This window comes from Myotis nattereri (assembly GCF_964212035.1).
Source record: "Myotis nattereri genome assembly, chromosome: 16".
Taxonomy (NCBI): Eukaryota; Metazoa; Chordata; class Mammalia; order Chiroptera; family Vespertilionidae; genus Myotis; species Myotis nattereri.
This window is the reverse complement of record NC_138091.1, coordinates 5,734,326-5,753,666: the sequence shown is the minus strand read 5'-3', so window position 1 is coordinate 5,753,666 and position 19,341 is coordinate 5,734,326. Positions and strand designations below refer to the sequence as shown.

Below are 19,341 nucleotides of genomic sequence, written 5' to 3'. Positions count from 1 at the left end.
ATCGATGTGAGAGAGAAACATCAACCAGTTGCCTTCTATACATTCCCCAACTGGGGATGGAATCCACAACCCAGGTATGTGCCCTAGAAAGGAATTGAACTGACAACCTTTCAGTGCACAGGACAACGCCCAGCCAACTGAGCCACTCTGACCAGACTTCTTTTCTAGCTTTTAGTTAGCCCTTGATTAGATTATTTTGTAGCCAGGTAAGTGTTCACCCTGCCCCTGATCTTACCCTTTTCAATGCACGTTTTTGCCAAAATAACCTGAGACTAACACCACATACAGCTGTATAGGTTGAGTAGTGCATTGGACCATGTCATGGTTTGCTTAAAACCCTTCGTATCTTCTCATTGTCAGCAGCAGTGGGTCTCACTCTCAGCTGCACATTAGAATGTCCCGGGGAGCTTTTAAAAGTACCAATGCCGGGGCCCTGAATTATTTCATTTGGGTTGGGTCCTCGATATCAGTGCTTCTTCAACTCCCCAGGTGACTCTAATGCTCTAAAGTGGTTCAAGGGCAGAAGCAAGGAAACAAGTTAGGAAGCAATCTCAGTGGTTTAGACTGCAAGGTTCTCAACCTTGGCTGCACATTAGAACTACCTGGGAATCTTTTTAAAATCCTGATTTCTGGGCCTCATCCTCCGGAAATTCTTTCTTTGATATGGGGTGAGGCCACAACATTAGTAACAAAGAAACAGAATTTCCGGAGGATGTGGCCCAGAAATCAGGATTTTAAAAAGATTCCCAGGTGATTCTAATGTGCAGCCAAGGTTGAGAACCACTAGTTTAGAGAAACTGGTGGTTGAGAAGTGACCCAACGCTGGATATATTCTGAAGGTAGGGTCTGTAAGACGTGCTAATGAGTTAAATTGGAATGTGAGACAGAGCAATTAGGCTAACTATAAGGGAGAGACTCATTCATTTCTTTGTCTCATACCAAGCACAGTGCCCTCAATAAGTGTTTGATGCCTCTCTTCAGGAACATTTGCAAAGTAATCAAGATTGTACTTACTCTGCCCTGGACAGCATTGCTCAGGGGTTACAGCATCACCCCATGTACCAAAGGGTTGCAAGTTGGATTCTGGCCAAGGGCATGTACCTGGGTTGCAGGTTCGATCTCCAGCCCCTGTCAGGGCAAGTGCAGGAGGCAACCAATCAATGTGAGCCTCACATTGATGTTTCCCTCTCTCTCTCCATCCCTTTCTTTTTCTCCCCCTTCCACTTTAAGGATCAATGGAAAATATATCTTTGGGTGAGGTTTAACAATATAATAAAAAAAATTTGTGCTCTCAGAAAAATTATTTTATGTATCTGTCCCAAACTGTAAAGGGTTTGGGGTTTTGCCCCACTGAAAAGATAATATGGGTGCTGACAGGAGACCTGAGACTCCTGGGTATTAGACAAAAAAAAAAAAAAAAAAGAAAAGAAAAAGTCATTACTCATGACAAAAGCCGTAGCTGGACTTCACATTTAAGCTGATTGCCCTGGCCTGCCCCACCCCCACCCGAGCTCCCCACAAGACGGTAACAGGTAGGCCTAGCTGGATTCCAGCACAGGACCGCATTACAGGAAGGCGACACTGCGCTGGGGGGACCACTGCCTTGACAGTGCATGGAAAGCAAGCAGGCACTTTGTTCAGGAGACACTGCCTGTGTATTTCCTTGCTGTAAACACGCGCCTGAGAAATGGCCCCGGTAAAGAGCAGTTGTTGGCACACCCAGCAGGAGGAACATGTAGGGATGCTCAGGGCCCATGATAGATTGCCTCTCCCAAAGGAGCCCTTTCTAGTGTAGACTTACCCCTCTGAGAATTCAGGGAACCCTGTAGCTTATGAGCAAGAAGATAGGAGGCACAGTGAAGTTACCTGTGTCAAGCATACAGAGATGTTTTCCTGAAGAAATGTTAGGTCATGCCAAATCAGAGGCATCCTCAGAGGTTGAGAAGTAATCTCCTTACACTGTACCTTCACAGCTACAACAGGAATACTCTATATTCATTCTGAGCATCAGATTTTACACTGGAGTATAATACATTAGGTTTATATGATTGAAAAAATTAAAAGAATATTTCCTGACACATGATATTCAAATTTGTTAGTTTTATTGGAACACAGCCACATTCATTCATGTATGTATTGTCTATGGCTGCTTTCCTGCTATAAGGGCAAAGTTGTGAACCATAAAAAGACGACAAAGCCTAAAATATTTGCTATTAACCCGTAACACAAGTGAGCCTCCTCTGCCTGCACACAATGGGTGGGGGCTGGCTACGCTGAACAGCAGGCCAGTAAAAGCAACAACACTCCTAACACATTGCGTACCGCGTAGAAATCTCTAAGACATACGCCAGGGACCACACGTTTTTGGGCAAACTGCACGTTTTTTAAATCATAACTACAGATCATAATGCACTTCAGGTGTTGTTTTTCAATAATTATAACATTTTTATTTACAAAGACAAACAAAGTTCCTAGTACTTTTTTAACGTATGGTACTGCGTAAAACATTTTCCTCTGTGAAGAGGGACCAAACAAAATTTACATAAGTATCTAGATTCGCTTATTTTTCCATGGGGGGCACAAACTCTGCAGGCTCTCGTAGGAAATTTTTTCTTTTCACTCGCTGGAATACACGTAGGTTCATGCTGCTTCATATCACCTGACAACCTTTTGGGTGGATCTTTACGAGGTGATCTCCTTGGACCCCCAGGGGAAGGGCTGGACAGATTTGTCTCTGGTTCCGGAGAGCCTTCATTATTGTCATCCGTTATCCAGTCTCACCACCGATACAGAAACTGTTTATACTTCATTTTTGCCTGTGGATTGAGGACGTTGTGCACTCTAAATGAATTGAAAAGTCCTCAGTTTATAAGGCACAGCACTGCTTTGTTTGTCCATTTCATCGTTTTCCTTAGAATGGAACAACACGAAAGGAATTGATCCGCACGGTCAATGCCTTTCATGTGGGCATTGCATTCCTTGATGCAGGTAGGCTTTACAATATTCTCTCCCGTTTTTCTTTTTTTTTTTTTTCTTTTCCTGTTGTCGAGACAGAAGTGTCATGGGTCATTGATATCATTCCGACAACCCGCTTGTCTTTCCATGCTAGGAGAAGAATATTGCCTTTTCTGGAAAATATTATGTCACCTTTCTTCATTCTTGATGTTTTCATTTCCAAATTTGGCGGTAAACCTCTACTCTCCCTAATAGTCCCACAGACTCTAGTTTTGTTCTGTAGCAGCAATTCAGCAGTAGATGTAGCATTGTAATAATTATCCTGGTAAATATGGTGCCATATGCCAAGATAGGGTCCAAGGACTGAAAGAATAGTTTCTTGCAATTTCCTTCCTTCAGCAATGTATATCTCCATATTGCAGATATAGCCGGTGTCACTCTCGCACACCATCCGAACAAGTAAACTGTATTTTGCTATTTTTGCTAGGTTGTACGTGCAAAATTTGAAACGTCCTCTCCATGGAATCATTCCCTCGTCCAAAGACAACTGTTGCTTTGGTTTGTATATTGTTCGAAATTTATGCAGGAAATAATCCAGCACAGGTTGGATCTTGAAAAGTCTCCCCGAGCGACTGTCCATTTTGGCGTTATCATTGAAATGCCAGAATGTCCATATTTGCTCAAATCTATGGCGACTCATTGTGGAAATATAGGGGTACATATCAAAGGATCTGTTGACCAATAGTCTTTCAAGCTATCTTTTCTTGTTTGGCCCATCAGAATAATTAGGCCAAGGAATTTCTTGATGTCCTTCTGTGTAGCCGGAGACCACTTTAGTGTTCTAGATGGTGTTTTCATTTCATTGCGGTTTGATCGTGATAGTTGGACAGCTCTTTGCACAACATCTCAAACAATTCATCACCAAAAAAGAGATTGGTCACAGAGGGTACAGTGTCACACTGAGACGGAAATGTAATGACCCCAGCATGACCTTCAAACGTTTGTAAGCGTGGTGGTGTGTCACTTTCAGACCAGCAATTATCAGTGGCTTCATCAGTGTCGGAATCACTTAAAAGCGCCGCCACCTTGCGCTTCCTTACAGGTCTAATAATTTCACTGTCAGTAGAACAAGTAGAATCGTCTCCAGAATCGTCAAAACAGTCATCCACATCTTCGATCTCACTAGGAATATCTGATAAATTATCATTAAATACTTCCGGAAGTGTATCAGTTTCGTTGGTTTCCTTCCTTTTTCTGAGAGAGGGAATTTCTAAAAGCGCCAGGAACTTGAAGACGAAGACTATTTGAATGACCAAAATACAATGTAACTGCAATGCTTTATGGGTTCGTGCAATTATGTAGTTTTTTGTAGATTGACCTGCACGGTTTCCACCAATGAGATCGCTTCATTCGATGTGGACTGTGTGGCGCCAGCACGGCCAACTGTGTCTCTGAGTGTGTGTGTGTGTGTGTGTGTGTGTGTGTGTGTGTGTGTGTGGTGGGGGTGGGGGAGTAAGGAAAGACAGAAAGAGAATAATAGCTGGGTCTCAGTGGGACACTGCTCCCTGAAGAGGAGACGCCAGTGCCCACAAGCCGTGTCTTTATTTTATAGCAGATGCCACGAGGCAAAGTAGGGGCGTGATCACGTTGTTTACAGCATTCTCGTGAGTCTTAACCCTACCCAACTACATGCACCCGAACTCTATCACAAGGCAGGTGGGGCCACGCGTTTGGACCATAGGTTCAAGCTTACAATCATAGCTGTTGGCTATGATTGTGCTGAGAGGGCCCTGCCCCCCAGCTGGGACTTGCACGTGGCAGTGAGAGGCCCCTGTCCTTTCATTAGTGCGAGGCTTAAACCTGCCAAAGCACTGTAGCCACGCCCCACAGTGGACAGGACAGTGTGTGGACATCTAAGGTCCGTAACAGACGGCGCATGAAACACGAGAAAACTCCTGAGCGGTACGCAATGTACTAGGGGGGAGGTGAGGGGAGTGACAGTGTCCCAAAATAAGTCAATTAATATATTTTAAAAATTTTTATTGATTTCAGAGAGGAAGGGAGAGGGAGAGAGAAATAGAAACATCAATGATGAGAGAGAATCATTGATCAGCTGCCTCCTGCACGCCCCCTACAGGGAATGGAGCCCGAAACCGTGACATGTGCTGTTGACCGGAATCGAACCGGGACCCTTCAGTGGACAGGCCCACTGAGCCAAACCGGCTAGGGCAGGGTCTTTTTTTTTTTTTTTTTTTTTTAAATCCTTATCCGAGGATATGTTTTTATTGATTTTAGAGAGAGAAACATCAAACGGCTGCCTTCCCGGAGGGGACAAGGAACCCGAAACCTGGGTATATGCCCTGGCCGGGAACCACCCACGACCCTTTGGTGAAATGCTCCACCCCGCTGAGCCCCGCGGCCAGGACGGGATCTTTGGTGCATGTCCGTGAAGGACACAGAAATCCGGTTAAGACGGGAAGGACGGTGGAGGTTGTGCAGGAAGCCGGCGGCCAACGCTGCGGCAGGAACTCAGCGCGAGCCGTGCGCCCTCTGGGAGCCGAGAGCGGTGCGCCCTCCCTCCACCGGCCCTGGGAGCGGAGGCCGGCAGGTGGCGAACGGGTTACACTGGAGCGGGTTACACTGGCGGGGGCGACCTGAGCGCGGCCAGGAGAGGTTTCCCCTTCTGGAGTCGCCGGTGTTCATGCACTCATTTTCCAGTCTTGAAAGGCAACGTGGATTCAAGTTACACTTTGTTCCTAACACGGTGGTCAAATCGGCACATCTCTCCCGCCCCCTAACTTCGTCGCTTGCTCTTTCAAGCGCGCAGGAGGGTAGCCCGAGTGAATCCTCTTTTCACTTTTTTTTTTTTTTTTTTTTTTTTTGAGAATCATTGATCAGCTGCCTCCTGCTCGCCCTCTACTGGGGATGGAGCCACAGCCAGGAATCGAACCTGGGACCCCGTAGTCCGCAGGCCCACGCTCTATCCACTGAGCCAAACCAGCTAGGGCCTCTTCACTCTTAACTGTGAAACTGTCACCCCCACTCTCAGCGATGCTCCGCTCCTGCCCCGGAGGGGCTGCCAGTCCGCCCACGTGGCGCGGGGGGGGGGGGGGCCGCAGTCCGCCGAGGCGGGCCTGGGAAGCAGCGGCAGCGGCGAGGGCCCAGCACCTGGCCTGCAGGGAGGGGGACTTGCAGCTCCTGCCCAAAGCTCTTCGGTGCAGAAGCCACCTTCCTGAGGGGGCCCCGGAGCCTTCGGAACCGCAGCTCTGCAGCCCAGAGGCCAGGGGGAGCCCGCGCTCCGGGCAGGGCGGCTGCAGCCCCCGCCCCCACGTCTGGGCGCCGCTGAGCTTTCCGGGGTGAAGGCAACTGTCCCCGGGGTTTCTCAAGGGACCGCGTGGGCCCTTATCGCAGCGTCATCATCGCCCTCCGGGAAGGTTGCGGCGCCTCTGCGTTGGTCAAAGAGGAAGCCTCAGTTCCTGCTGCGCCGCTTCCACAGCCTCGGCTCTGCCACGCCCCGCCCCGCACACTTCCCCCCACACGCGCCCCCCCCCCCCCGCACACTTCCTCCAGCGTACATACCGCCCCGCACACTTCCCCCCACACGCGCCCCCCCCCCGCACACTTCCTCCAGCGTACATACCGCCCCGCACACTTCCCCCAACACGCGCCCCCCCCCGCACACTTCCCCCCACACGCGCCCGCCCCGCACACTTCCCCCCACACGCGCCCCCCCCCGCACACTTCCCCCCACACGCGCCCGCCCCGCATACTCCCTCCCACACGCGCCCCCCCACACACACTTCTCCCCACACGCGCCCGCCCCGCACACTTCTCCCCACACGCGCCCGCCCCGCACACTTCTCCCCACACGCGCCCGCCCCGCACACCTCCTCCAACACACCGCCCCGCACACTTCTCCCCACACGCTCCCGCCCCGCACACTTCCCCCCACACGCTCCCGCCCCGCACACTTCCCCCCACACGCGCCCGCCCCGTACACTTCCCCCCACACGCGCCCCCCCCCCGCACACTCCCCCCCACACGCGCCCCCCCCCGCACACTTCCCCCCACACGCGCCCGCCCCGTACACTTCCCCCCACACGCGCCCCCCCCCCGCACACTTCCCCCCACACGCGCCCGCCCCGCATACTCCCTCCCACACGCGCCCCCCCACACACACTTCTCCCCACACGCGCCCGCCCCGCACACTTCTCCCCACACGCGCCCGCCCCGCACACCTCCTCCAACACACCGCCCCGCACACTTCTCCCCACACGCGCCCGCCCCGCACACTCCCTCCCACACGCGCCCGCCCCGCACACTCCCTCCAACACACCGCCCCGCACACTTCTCCCCACACGCGCCCGCCCCGCACACTCCCTCCCACACGCGCCCGCCCCGCACACTCCCTCCAACACACCGCCCCGCACACTTCTCCCCACACGCGCCCGCCCCGCACACTTCTCCCCACACGCGCCCGCCCCGCACACTCCCTCCCACACGCGCCCGCCCCGCACACTTCCCCCCACACGCGCCCGCCCCGCACACCTCCTCCAGCATACATACCGCCCCACATACCTCCCCCAACACGCGGCTGCCCCGCACACTCCCTCCAACACACCGCCCCGCACACTTCGTCCAACATAGATACCACCCCGCACACTTCCCCCAACACGCGCCCGCTGTTTTGAAGCAAATCTCAGGGTCATGTTATTTTATCTGTAAACATTCAGTATACATTTCTAAAGGTGGAGACTCTTTTTAAACATAGTAACATCTTTATTGAATTTTTTAATTGAATGTTTACATTTCCCTGCTTGGTTTGATATTTATTTATTTATTTATTTATTTTGCATTTTTTAGAGTTTATTTGAGCCAGGAGCCAGGAAAGTTGCACACTTTGAAGTTAATTGATGTGCCACTTGTCTCTTTTGCAATGTGTGGGTTCCTCTAACGTTGCTCTTTCATTTCTTTCTTTTTTAAAAAAATATATTTTATTGATTTTTTTTACAGAGTGGAAGGAAGAGGGATAGAGAATGAGAAACATCAAAGAGAGAGAAACCTCAATCAGCTGCCTCCTGCACGCCCCCTACTGGGGATGTGCCCACAACCAAGGTATATACCCTTGACTGGAATCGAACCTGGGACCCTTCAGTCCGCAGGCCGATGCTCTATCCACTGAGCCAAACCAGTTAGGGCTCTCTTTCATTTCTTTCAACACATTTCTTGGAGAAACTATGTTTCTTGTGCTGTGACGTTTCTCACAGCCCGCACTTTGCTGGTTAACTGGGTGATATTTCACATGTTCTTCTGCCTCATGTGTTTCCTATAAACTGATCCACAAGAAGCTTGATCCCTTTCAAATTCAATTTTTTGGGAAAAAATACTTCATAGGAGGTTTGTGTCAAAAGGCATATAATGTCTGGATTTCTCTTCCGGTGATTTAAGCAATTATTGATGACCAATACCTAAATCTATTAATTCATTAAGGGTTGCAAACAGTAATATGCTAAATCTGTAATTCCTTGTTTGTTTATAAATAGAATTATTTCTAAACTTCCCCTCAACTATTGGGCTACCCTGGGATACAGTTTGTATGGGAAAGTGATAAATGAATGATTTATTCCTTTATTTAACAACTTTCAAACTAATAATTTTGTTCCCTCGGATACTCCATAAGTGGCCAATGAGGTTTTTGTTTATTTAGCTTGCTTGCTTTTTTCTAACAAAATGATTTTTTATTACTATAATACACAGCAAACGCCTTTAACAAGTACATAAATTAGCAGCTGTAATGGCATAAACTACAAGTTTGAGTTTTTGCAAAAAAAAAAAAAAAAACCCAAACAATTTTGTAAATAACAAAACTAGAAATAAGATGACCTGGCTGCAAGTTAATGCTTAATAATTTACAACATGAGGAAGGCAGCTTTAAGTCAGGTTAAGAGGATTTGCACAGGTGTCGTTCACATGTACAACCTTGGCTCAGACGCTGCTGCTGACCAATGATCTGCTTACAGCTAAATGGTCTAAGGATTAGCCCCTTTTGTGCCAACATCGCTCTTTAATGACAGATTTTAAAGAGTGCGCAGTGGCAGAGCAGCAGTTACTCAAAGCTACAACTTTGCAGTGCCATTTAAGGTCACGCGACTGGGCATTTGTGCCACCAGACTCAGGGAATACAGGATGCTCATCTCAACAAAAAAGCAGGGTGTGCAAAGGAATCGGGAAGGAATGGCAGCAATGAATGGATTAGACACTCAAGCTTGCTTGCTTTTTAAGTGTCATATGAGTTCATGCACTTAAACTATGTAATGTGTTTGAAATTAATTGCTATTATGCTTATGAATGCACAATTGCCCCATCTGTGACCTGTGGAAGTCTTTTTCAGTTGGTTCCTGAACCCTTGACATAGTTGGTTATCTGTGACACCTCTTTGTTTCCTGAAATAAGGTGTACCAGGCTCATAGACACACTTCGCGCTCCAGACCTGGAGTTAACCCTTTCTTCACAGAGCCCCTGGCTCCTTTTAATGGAAACTATGTCTGAGGCCACAATCCAGGTGCGAGGGGTGTTCAGACCTTGTAAATAGTTCCTAGGCCTTTGCCAAACAGAGTGAGAGTTCAAAGTGACATTTCCATTCCAATCCAGGACAACAAGATCTTTACTTTTAACTCAACAGTCTTAGATTTTTATTTCTAATGGCCCATGTTGAAAACCCAAATTCTCAGTTATACCAATATTAGTACAGATTTGCTTTACATAAGTCACAGAACAACTGTAACACTACCACAAACAATACATATTATTGAGAAGTTTAAGGGGTTTTATTAATTTTAATTTTCTATCCTCAGAGTATACCTTACAGTCAAGTTAATGTAACTTGGGGAAATCCCTGTCTGTTTTAACACCAACTGGATACTCAGTGTGGTGGACTAAATAATGGCCCCCAGAAATATCCACCTCCTAATCCCTGAGCCCTGTGAGTGTTACTCTATATGGCAAATGGGGGTTTGTCCAGTGTGAACCATTAAGGCTGGTGAAACGGGGAGATTACCCTGGACTGTTTGGATGGCTTTGCATGCAATCACAAATGCCTTATGAGAGGAAGGCAGAAGAGAAGAAGGTGTGACTACGGAGGCAGATACTGAAGGGATGCAGTCACAAGCCGCGCGGTGACAACAGCCACCAGGAGCCACAGGACGCAAGGAATGGATTTTCCCTTGGGCCTCTGGAGGGAGCATGATGATGAGGCCCCCGGCCTTGCGCTGGTCCCCGTAAAACTGATTTTGTACTTCTGGCCTCCAGACCTGTCGGGGCTGAAATGTCTGCTGCTCCGAATCACCAAGCTGGAGGTGGGCTGTTGTAGTGATCTTCAGAAACGAATACACACAAGTTCACTTGTTTCATTTTGCTCCCAAACACGTAGTCGGCGCTGACGTTCAGCCTCTGCTTCGGCAGGGTGCTGTGACTGTAGTCGCTGGCCAGCTTAATAAAGGCTCCTAAATTTTGATCTGAGTCCCTGGTGGTCGTCTCCGCGGGTCACCCCATTACAGTCTCTATTCCCTTTTCTCAGCAGGATTTCAAATTGAGTGTTATTATTTCTGACCTGGTATTTTATTTCAATCAAGTGGCCTTCAAATTTAAAAAAAAAAGATTCATGTAACCAATTTTAGTTAAGGTTCAGGAACCTTGCATATTCCCAGTAAATCAGGAAACTATACAGTTGACCCTGAACAACACAGGTTTGAACTGTGTGGGTCACCCCGTCTTGTTCAAGGGTCAACTGCACTTTACACTGGAAGCTAACACAAGCCTGGAGCTCATGGTCAGGGACTGCAGCCCGAACCCTGACACTGGTCCCAAGGTCTCAGGGAATCTGAAGGAATCCCGCCAGCTACAGCCAGAAAACCTGGATTCTGAGAATTATCTTTCCTACGAAGTCAGAACAGCTGTTGGGTTTCTCGAGATGGAGCGAACTGTTGGCCTCCTGATGCTTTGCTGGACCGTAGCACCTCTGGTGTGCAGCAGACTTCTGGTTTCCACAAGGAAGTCTTCGTTTTCTCCAGGACAGCCCATTCCCTGCAAACCACCCTTCCTAGGGGTCTGCTCCCCTATAGTTCACCCTATAGTTCACCATAAACTCACCAGGTGCTCACAAACATTGCCTGGGTTAGGCAAGGGATCAAAAAATTAGATTTCTCACAAAAACCTCAGGGAATCAGCACCAAATCATTTAGAAGGCCAGTTCCTTGCAAACAAGCCAGTGGGGGCCTGAATTTTCAATAGAATGGCGTGAAAAGCCTTAACAGAGCGTTTGCTTGCATCTGCTCTGGGTGTGACCAGCATCTGCAGCATCTCCTAAGCCAGCGGTTCTCAACCTATGGGTCACCACCCCTTTGGGAGGTCGAACGACCCTTTCACAGGGGTCGCCTAAGACCATTGGAAAACACATATATAATTACATATTGTTTCTGTGATTAATCACTATACTTTACAGCAGTGGTTCTCAAGCTTGGCTACACATTAGAATCACCTGGGAGTCTTTTTAAAATGCTGATTCCTGGGCCTCATGCTCCAGAAATTCTGTTTCTTTGTTACTAATGTTGTGGCCCCACCCCATAACAAAGAAACAGAATTTCCGGAGGAGGAGCCCCAGAAATCAGGATTTTAAAAAGATTCCCAGATGATTCTAATGCGCAGCCAAGGTTGAGAACCACTGGTCTAGGGTGTAATAGGGGTGCAAGGAGAGACCAAGGTGGGGTGATGGGAAGCCCCTCCGGGCTGTGCAGGGCTGTGTGTGGAGGGTGCATTTTATTCTAAGCACCTGAGGAAACTGCTGGTTGGGGTGGGAGTTAAGCGGGGAGTGGGGTGACCTGGTTTTACTTTTGGAAGATACTCCAGTTGCTGTGAGGAGAATGGATTATGAGGGTGAGGGTGGGGCAGGAGTGAAGAGGGGAGACCAGTGTGGAGGTGGGTGCGGCCTCCCAGGGAGCGATGAAAGTGGCTTGGACCAGACACAGAGATACATTCGGTACATTTGCTGTGTGTGTTGTTATGGGTTCACTCAGCGAGATAGACCACCGACTCAGAATTTAAATTTAAGAGCCTGTATTAAGCTGGCCAGCTGACTACAGTCACAGCACCCTGCCGAAGCAGAGGCTGAACTTCAGCGCCGACTACAGGAGTTACATTTTATTATTAAATTCTGTGGAGGCCCAGAGAAAAATGTGTCTTTCAAATTCTGGGCCCCCAATATGGAGGAAACTCTCTTTATTTATAATTTTTCCAGTCATTTGTCTCCCAAATTTGGAATGAGACTTCCAGGCCTTCTGAGAAAGAAGGCCTGCATGCTGGGAAGGGGCCATTAGACCATATCTCAAGGCCTGGCCTGATGTCAGTACCTTCCTATCTATGTGTTTTAGGAACAGACAGCACAGCATGGTCCGTCTGGCCAAAGTGCCAGATATGCAGCCCAGCACATTCCCCACTGGTTTTATGTACATGAGTCAAATTGACTCTTTTGGGTCATTGTTGGGGAGGGACCCCTGAGGACTATAAGCTTGATAGATTTAATTCTTTGCTGAATAAAGTCAGTGGGCCTGTTTATAAGATAAGGGCCAGAAATGAGGGTCCACTGAGTCCTGGACTCTCTATTTTGCCTGGGCTGTCTTAAGCCAGGTGTGATGAAGCCACATCAGGATCCTGTCGACATTGACTGCTGTGGGAGTGGTCCTTTCCAGGTAGGAGTCAGTCCTTGGGTGGCAAATTTCTTCACCCAAACAGAGTCACCAGGTTGGAAGGGATGAACTGGATACAGGCAGATCATCTCGGACATGCTTCTGGTCTGCTTTCTGGGTAGACTGCAAAGCCTGAAATAACTTGAGTAAACTGGTGAGATGAGTAGTTCAGGGTCTGGAAAAGTCACTAGAATCTGTAAAGGCCCCACTGGTTTTAGGGCAGCCTCCCGGGCTGCTTCGTCTGCAGCCTAGTTCCCTCTTGCTTCAGGGGAGTCAGTGCTAGTTGGCCCATCGTCCTTGCTCTGCTCATGTCTGTCTAACTGCCTACTATATTACCTCAAAGATCCTGGCTCTGAATTCTTTCAGGGAAAATGGGCATTGTATTTCTTCTATAGCTGCTTCATGCTGAGGAGGGTCAGAAGTTTCTCTCAGAGCCAAGAGATCCTTGCTGTCTGTCAGAGGGACGATGAGGCCTGGGCACAGAAGGAGGTGGTCTTGTGACCTGACGGAGACAAACTGTAACAAATGATCTGGTGGGAGGGAAAGAAAACATTTCAGTCTTAATAACCTCCATTGAAATAGAGTTTTTCTCCTTAAAATTATCCCTCCGTTTATTAAAATACTAATTTATTTACTGTATTTAATTTGGCCTGATTGTTTGCATAAACACAACAAGAATGGTAACTGACTACCTTTGCTGGAATTTCATGATTGAATCTTAATGTGCCCCATAGGGCCAGGAAGCCAAGCCATCTATCTGCCATCAGGCCTGCCTGCAGTATCTGCTGCCCATTGTCCTTGCTTCAAGGCCCATCTCAGCAGCCCTTCTACTCGTCGCGGCCCAGAGTGCGTGGGTGTTCCGTGCTCCCCTTCTACTCTGACCAACCGCCAGTGATGGTAGGGCATGGGCCTGACGCTCCAGCGCCAGCTATTTTCAGGGCTACCAAGCAAGATACCAGGCTTTTCCCGTGGTACTCTTATTGGCTTCAAGTCTTCAGAGTCTAGACAGGTCTCTTTAAAACATGATATTCCAGTCAAAGTTTCCGGTCAATAAAACCACTATTGGAAACCGGTCTTATTGAATTTATGCAAAGAAATGTATTGCCATGACTTATTCAGCATTGGCAAATTTCGGAGGAATTGCATAAGGAGAAAAAGCCACTGACCTGCCGTAAGATCTTCTGATTTTCCTTGCCAGTCCTTTTTATGGACTCTCCAGAAGATTTGGAAACAGCCTAAGAGCCCATCAGCAGATGAGTGGATTAGAAAACTGTGGTACATCTACACAATGGAATACTATGCTGCAGTAAAAATAAAAACAGAACTCTTGCCTTTTGCAATAGCGTGGATGGAAATGGAGAGCATTATGCTAAGTGAAATAAGCCAGCCAGAGAAAGATAAATACCACATGTTCTCACTCATTTGTGGATTATAGAGAACAACATAGACTGATGAAAAGGGACAGACCCAAAGACTGAGAAACAGCGATCAGGCTATCAATCCCCAGAAGGAAAGTAGGGGAGGGTGGGGGGAAGGGGAAGAGAGCAACCGAAGGACTTGTATATATGTATATAAGCCAAACCAATGGACATGGACAACAGGGGGATGGGATCGTGAGTGTGCGGGGCGGGGGCGGAGGGGAGGTTGGGGGTTAATGGGGGGGATGAGGACACATTTGTAATACCTTAACTAATAATAATAATTAAAAAAATGAACAAAAAAAAATAGTAACTATTGGGTTTCTTTTATCAGTCCCCCTTAAGTAATTTATTGACTCTCTCTGGCTTACTGGCCTGTACCATTTGATTAATTTCCTTTCAACATTTCTCTTCTCCTTCTTATCATATATACAATCTTTATAAAGCTTTTAAACCTTCTTTCTATGTCCTTTAAAAATGCATAAACATGCCTCAGACCTTCTACTCAGTAATTCCTTATTCCTAGAAACCTCAATCCTTTAATGATTACTATAAAGTAAACAGCCAGTATTTCTTAGATTACCAAGAACAGGTGCTTCCTTCCTTGTGCAATTTTAAGTACACTGTATTAGTCTAATTTAGCATTGGGAGGGTTAAAGAGAACAAAACGGGGCAGAGAAAAACTTACTGTCCTTCCAGCATAGTTTAGATAAGTAAAAACCAACAAAACTTCTGGTCTGCTTTCCCTGCCGACGGCCCCCCCTCTTTTCTGCATTAACCATTTACTCTGTCCTTAGCTGCTCTCCCTCCTAGGTTTTTCCTTCTTTAAGCCCCAGAGACTCAAATCCTTCTCCTCCTTTACTATTTTTGACCTATCTGCCTCCAGCCTAAGGCTCCTCCATCTCAGCAGGCTGAGACCCTACTACCCTATCTAGTGAATCCCACTGGCACTACCCCATCTCACACCCGCTCCGGAGCAGTTTTCAGCTCTCTTCCTCCCCCAGTCAGAGCAGATGCTGTCCCTAACAGAGACCTACTGTAAATCTATCAGGAAGGGCAGGCAGGTTGCAGGTCTCGGGACCACATGATAAAAATCCAGCAATCCCTCTCCCTCACCCTACACAGGCATGAGAAAATGTACTTCCTTTAAATTAACCCTAGACTTCTAAAATTTTAACCTAACACAGCAAAATTATACATGAGAGCAAAGCAATTAAAAGTTCTCTACTTTCTTCCCCTTAAAGCAGGGTTTGCCCTATCTTTAAACAAACAACAGAAAGAGATAACAAATACACTTATCTGTATAGCCAGACAGCACAAAGTAGCTTTCACTTCACACAGACTCTCACACTTACATTCATACACCAGACAGTCCGAGTTTTTGACTTCTACCAAATGTTTACTCAGAGTTTAAGCAATCCAACCAATTCCTGACTAATTGCCTAAGGGAGCTCTATGGCTTCCCGGGAGGTGATCAAGCTCCCCTTCCACTTGCTTGGAGTGGGCCTGACTGATAGGGGGTTGACGAAGATGACTGACCCTGACCCATTTTGACAAAGACAAAGACAGCAAAGAACAAAGAGAACAAATGCCAGACAACAAACACCAGACAAACAAACCCGGTGCAGCCTAAAGCCAAACGAACCAGGGACCCCTGACACCATCGTGGCCGCGGGTCAGGACCAGGAGTACCACTGCGTCCAGCCCTCCATATAGGTCCTTCCGTGGGACGTCCCAATTCCAGATTAACGACCGGTCTTCCTTACCTCTCTCGAGAGTCCAGGTGGCTCGGTTTCCGAATTGAAAGTTTTGGGTGGAGTCTCCTCTGCCTCCCTGGGACCCAGGACAGAGACTGGAGGCCTCCTTGGTAGTTGTTCCCCACAGGGATGTGGGGTATATCGCTGCGTGCCCAGCAATAAATGGGGGAGAGCCTCCTACCTTAAATAGGGGGTCCCTATCACCCCTGCCAGGGATCTCACTGGGGCCTCCAAATGTTATGGGTTCACTCAGCGAGATAGACCACTGACTCAGAATTTAAATTTAAGAGCCTTTATTAAGCTGGCCAGCTGACTACAGTTACAGCACCCTGCAGAAGCAGAGGGCTGAACTGCAGTGCCAACTTCCATGGCCAGCGACTACAGTTACAGCACCCTGCAGAAGCAGAGGGCTGAACTGCAGTGCCAACTTCCATGGCCAGCAACTACTGTTACAGCACCCTGCTGAAGCAGAGACTGAACTTCAGCGCCGACTACAGGAGTTTCATTTTATTATTAAATTCTGTGGAGGCCCAGAGAAAAATGTGTCTTTCAAATTCTGGGCCCCCAATATGGAGGAAACTCTCTTTATTTATACTTTTTTCCAGTCATTTGTCTCCCAAATTTGGAATGAGACTTCCAGGCCTTCTGAGAAAGAAGGCCTGCATGCTGGGAAGGGGCCATGAGACCATATCTCAAGGCCTGGCCTGATGTCAGTACCTTCCTATCTATGTGTTTTAGGAACAGACAGCACAGCATGGTCCGTCTGGCCAAAGCGCCAGATATGCAGCCCAGCACAGTGTGTGTGTGTGTGTGTGTGTCTGTGTGTGTGTGTGTGTGTGCGTGTGTAGGGGGGAAGGGAGAGAGAGGCCTCCTAGGACTACTTGGTTGGTGGTTGTGTCCCCAGGCATCCAGGGCTGAGTCCAGACCAGGGCAGTACAGCAGCTTCCCCCCCCCCCCTCCCCTTCCCCCCACACACAGCTGGAAGTCCAGGAGTCCTCTGGGCCCCTGGCTGGGAGGCCTCATGGAAAGTCCCTTCAAACTGTTGGGTGGTGGGTGGGGTGAATTCCCTCAGGCATGTGCTGGGCATGTGCTCCTCTTCCTCTCCTCTGTCCCTCCATCCCTGTCCCTCTGTCCCTCTGTCCCTCTCCCCCTCTCCCCCTCTCCCCCTCTCCTCCCTTCTCCTTTCCCTGGGGCCATCCAAAACAGCTCTCTGTCCTGCGATGGGTCAGCCAGTTCGCAGTCGGAGCCACAGGGCTGTCAGGAGGCCCACGGTGAGGAAGGGGAGGGGAGGTGCGGTGTAGTGGGCAAGGCTCCCCACGGGCACCCGCGCCCTGCGCTCCAGGGCTGCCCCTGCTTCGCCCCCCCACCCCCCACGCTGCCCGCAGTGCCAGTGCCCAGGCAGCGGGTGGGGCAGGCGCAGGGCGAGTCCTCACGGAGTGTGGCCAGTGGTCCAGAAGGTCAGTCCCTGATGTCCCCCGGCCCTGACGGGAGAGGGCACCCCCGATTCCATCTTGCGGCGGGCACGCGGGCTGAGGGAGCCCCCACCGGCTGCAGCCAGAGGTTTGGGTGCCGCCCGCCTGGCTGTCAGCCTCCGGCTTCACTTCCTCTGCCACCCCCCGCCCCCCCTGTGCCAGCAGCCCCGGCTCAGCCTGCGGGGTAAATCTGGGGACCATGCCAGGGTCCCCAGGCCTGACTGCGAATGATGGGGCGGGGCCCCCGATGGGCCTCTTGCTTCTCCAGGCCCAAACGGGGCTGTGCTGGGCGCGCTCCCTCTGTCTGGAGCGGGGCTCCGGCCTTCCCTGCCAGGACCAGGGGGGCTCTGGCGGGGCGGGGCTGTGAAGTGTGGTAGCAACCATCAGGTAGAAACTGTTGTTTAACTCTAACCCTGCTGTGTGGCTTAACAATAGAAAAGTTACTTTGATTTTCTGAATTGTATAAATCATCCCATTCAATTGGATGACTATCCCATTGATTGTCATCTTGCTGGTTTTAGAAAGCACGTTCCTCTGTACCTGGGAACCAGGACAGCACAGTTATCCCAAGACCCGAGGGTTCCAGATAATGCGTTCCAGTTGACTCAGTGGTCTCGAGACCGGAGGGCTCTAGATAATGTGTTCCTGTCAACCCAGCGGTCCCAGGTAATGTGTTTCTGTCAACTCAGTGATCCGGAGACCCAAACTATAATTAACATGCTGCATCTGCTTCTGAAAACTGCTTTTTTGCAAACCAGGTTCCTCATTCCAAACCTTGAGATGTAATCAATACCTTTGTGATCTTTGCCTATATAAGTCTGGCTCTGCCACCATCTTATCACTCTGAGTTTTGAGAATGACCCCTCTTAGACCCGGATTGCAATAAATGTGACTCTTTAATTCGATTTCTTGAGGTGTCCTTCTGTGATTCGTGGGGTACATTACAACAGCTGGACCCCAACTGTTGCTGCCACGATCGGGAATGGTGGGGTGGGGGGGCGGACCTCGGCCAGGCTGGGTGGGTCTGTCCCCAGAGGCAGCCCAGGGCGGGCAGAAAGGTCGTGAGTCAAAACGGCATGTGGAGGCATCCAGTGAGGTCCCGCGCCCCTTTTCTGTGGAAGCCGGAGCCGGAGGGAGCGGCCCGGCGCTCGACCTTCTCATCGCCCCCCCTGAAGGTCCCTCCCTCTTCCCTCTGCTCCCCTGCACCCAGCTCCCTGTACCCCCCTGCAGGAGCCTCCCATCTCTCACTCTGCTCCTTCCCTCGGGGCAGAGTCCAGCCCCTCCCCGACGGGGGCACCCCATGCCCTGCAGGTGGAGGGGGCTCCATCCAGGAGGGCACGGCTCTGGCAGAGCTCCTGCCAGCAGGGAGGTGTTAACATAAAAAAAAAACCATTGAAATCTGTAAAGAATTTTTGTGAGTTTATTTGAGCCAAACTGTCGACATATGCCGGGAAGCAGAACCTCAATGAATTGAGATAGTGCTCCGGAGAATGGCGGGGTTACAATTGTATTTATACATTGCAATCAAAGGAGGGACATAGGTGAGTTACATGAAATTATACTTAGGTGGGTACAGGAACAATTAACATGATAAATGAAGGAATCTGTGGTATCAGTCCGGGGGCCCAGCACATTAGGTTGTGCCCCAGGGGCTCCATAAAAAGGGAAGTCACAAGTTACCCAGACATTTCAAGGATATGTTATCATAGATATAAAAAGACAGATAGGCTCAGTTAAGGTAAAGGTTGACTTTGTCAGTGAAGATACTGGCCTAGGACGTAACAGCCCACCATAACTACTTTCAGTTAAAGTTTAATTTCAGACATCCTTTGTGGTGACTTTAGGTCTCTGAGTTTGCAAGACTGCCATGCAGGCCTCCCCTGAGCTGGTCAGGTCAGCATGTGGCCTCTTTTGTCCACACAGGACTGCCAGCCTAGGGCTCTGGGCAGCCTGAGGATCCCCTTCCACCCCCATCTCAAGCCCCCAGAGCCTGTGGCGC

General features: G+C 49.2%; 1 protein-coding gene across 2 annotated transcripts in view; it reads left to right on the top strand.

The window, feature by feature from the left end:
- The window catches only part of ZNF287 (zinc finger protein 287), a 30,578-nt gene extending 26,283 nt beyond the window's left edge, over positions 1–4,295 (top strand). For both annotated transcript variants that reach the window (XM_081110803.1, XM_081110804.1), the window contains exon 6: positions 3,443–4,295. In XM_081110803.1, coding sequence (XP_080966929.1) covers positions 3,443–3,462 — 20 coding nt within the window. In that variant the 3' untranslated portion in view covers positions 3,463–4,295. The remainder of the gene's footprint in view (positions 1–3,442) is intronic.
- The last annotated feature ends 15,046 nt before the right edge of the window (positions 4,296–19,341 follow it).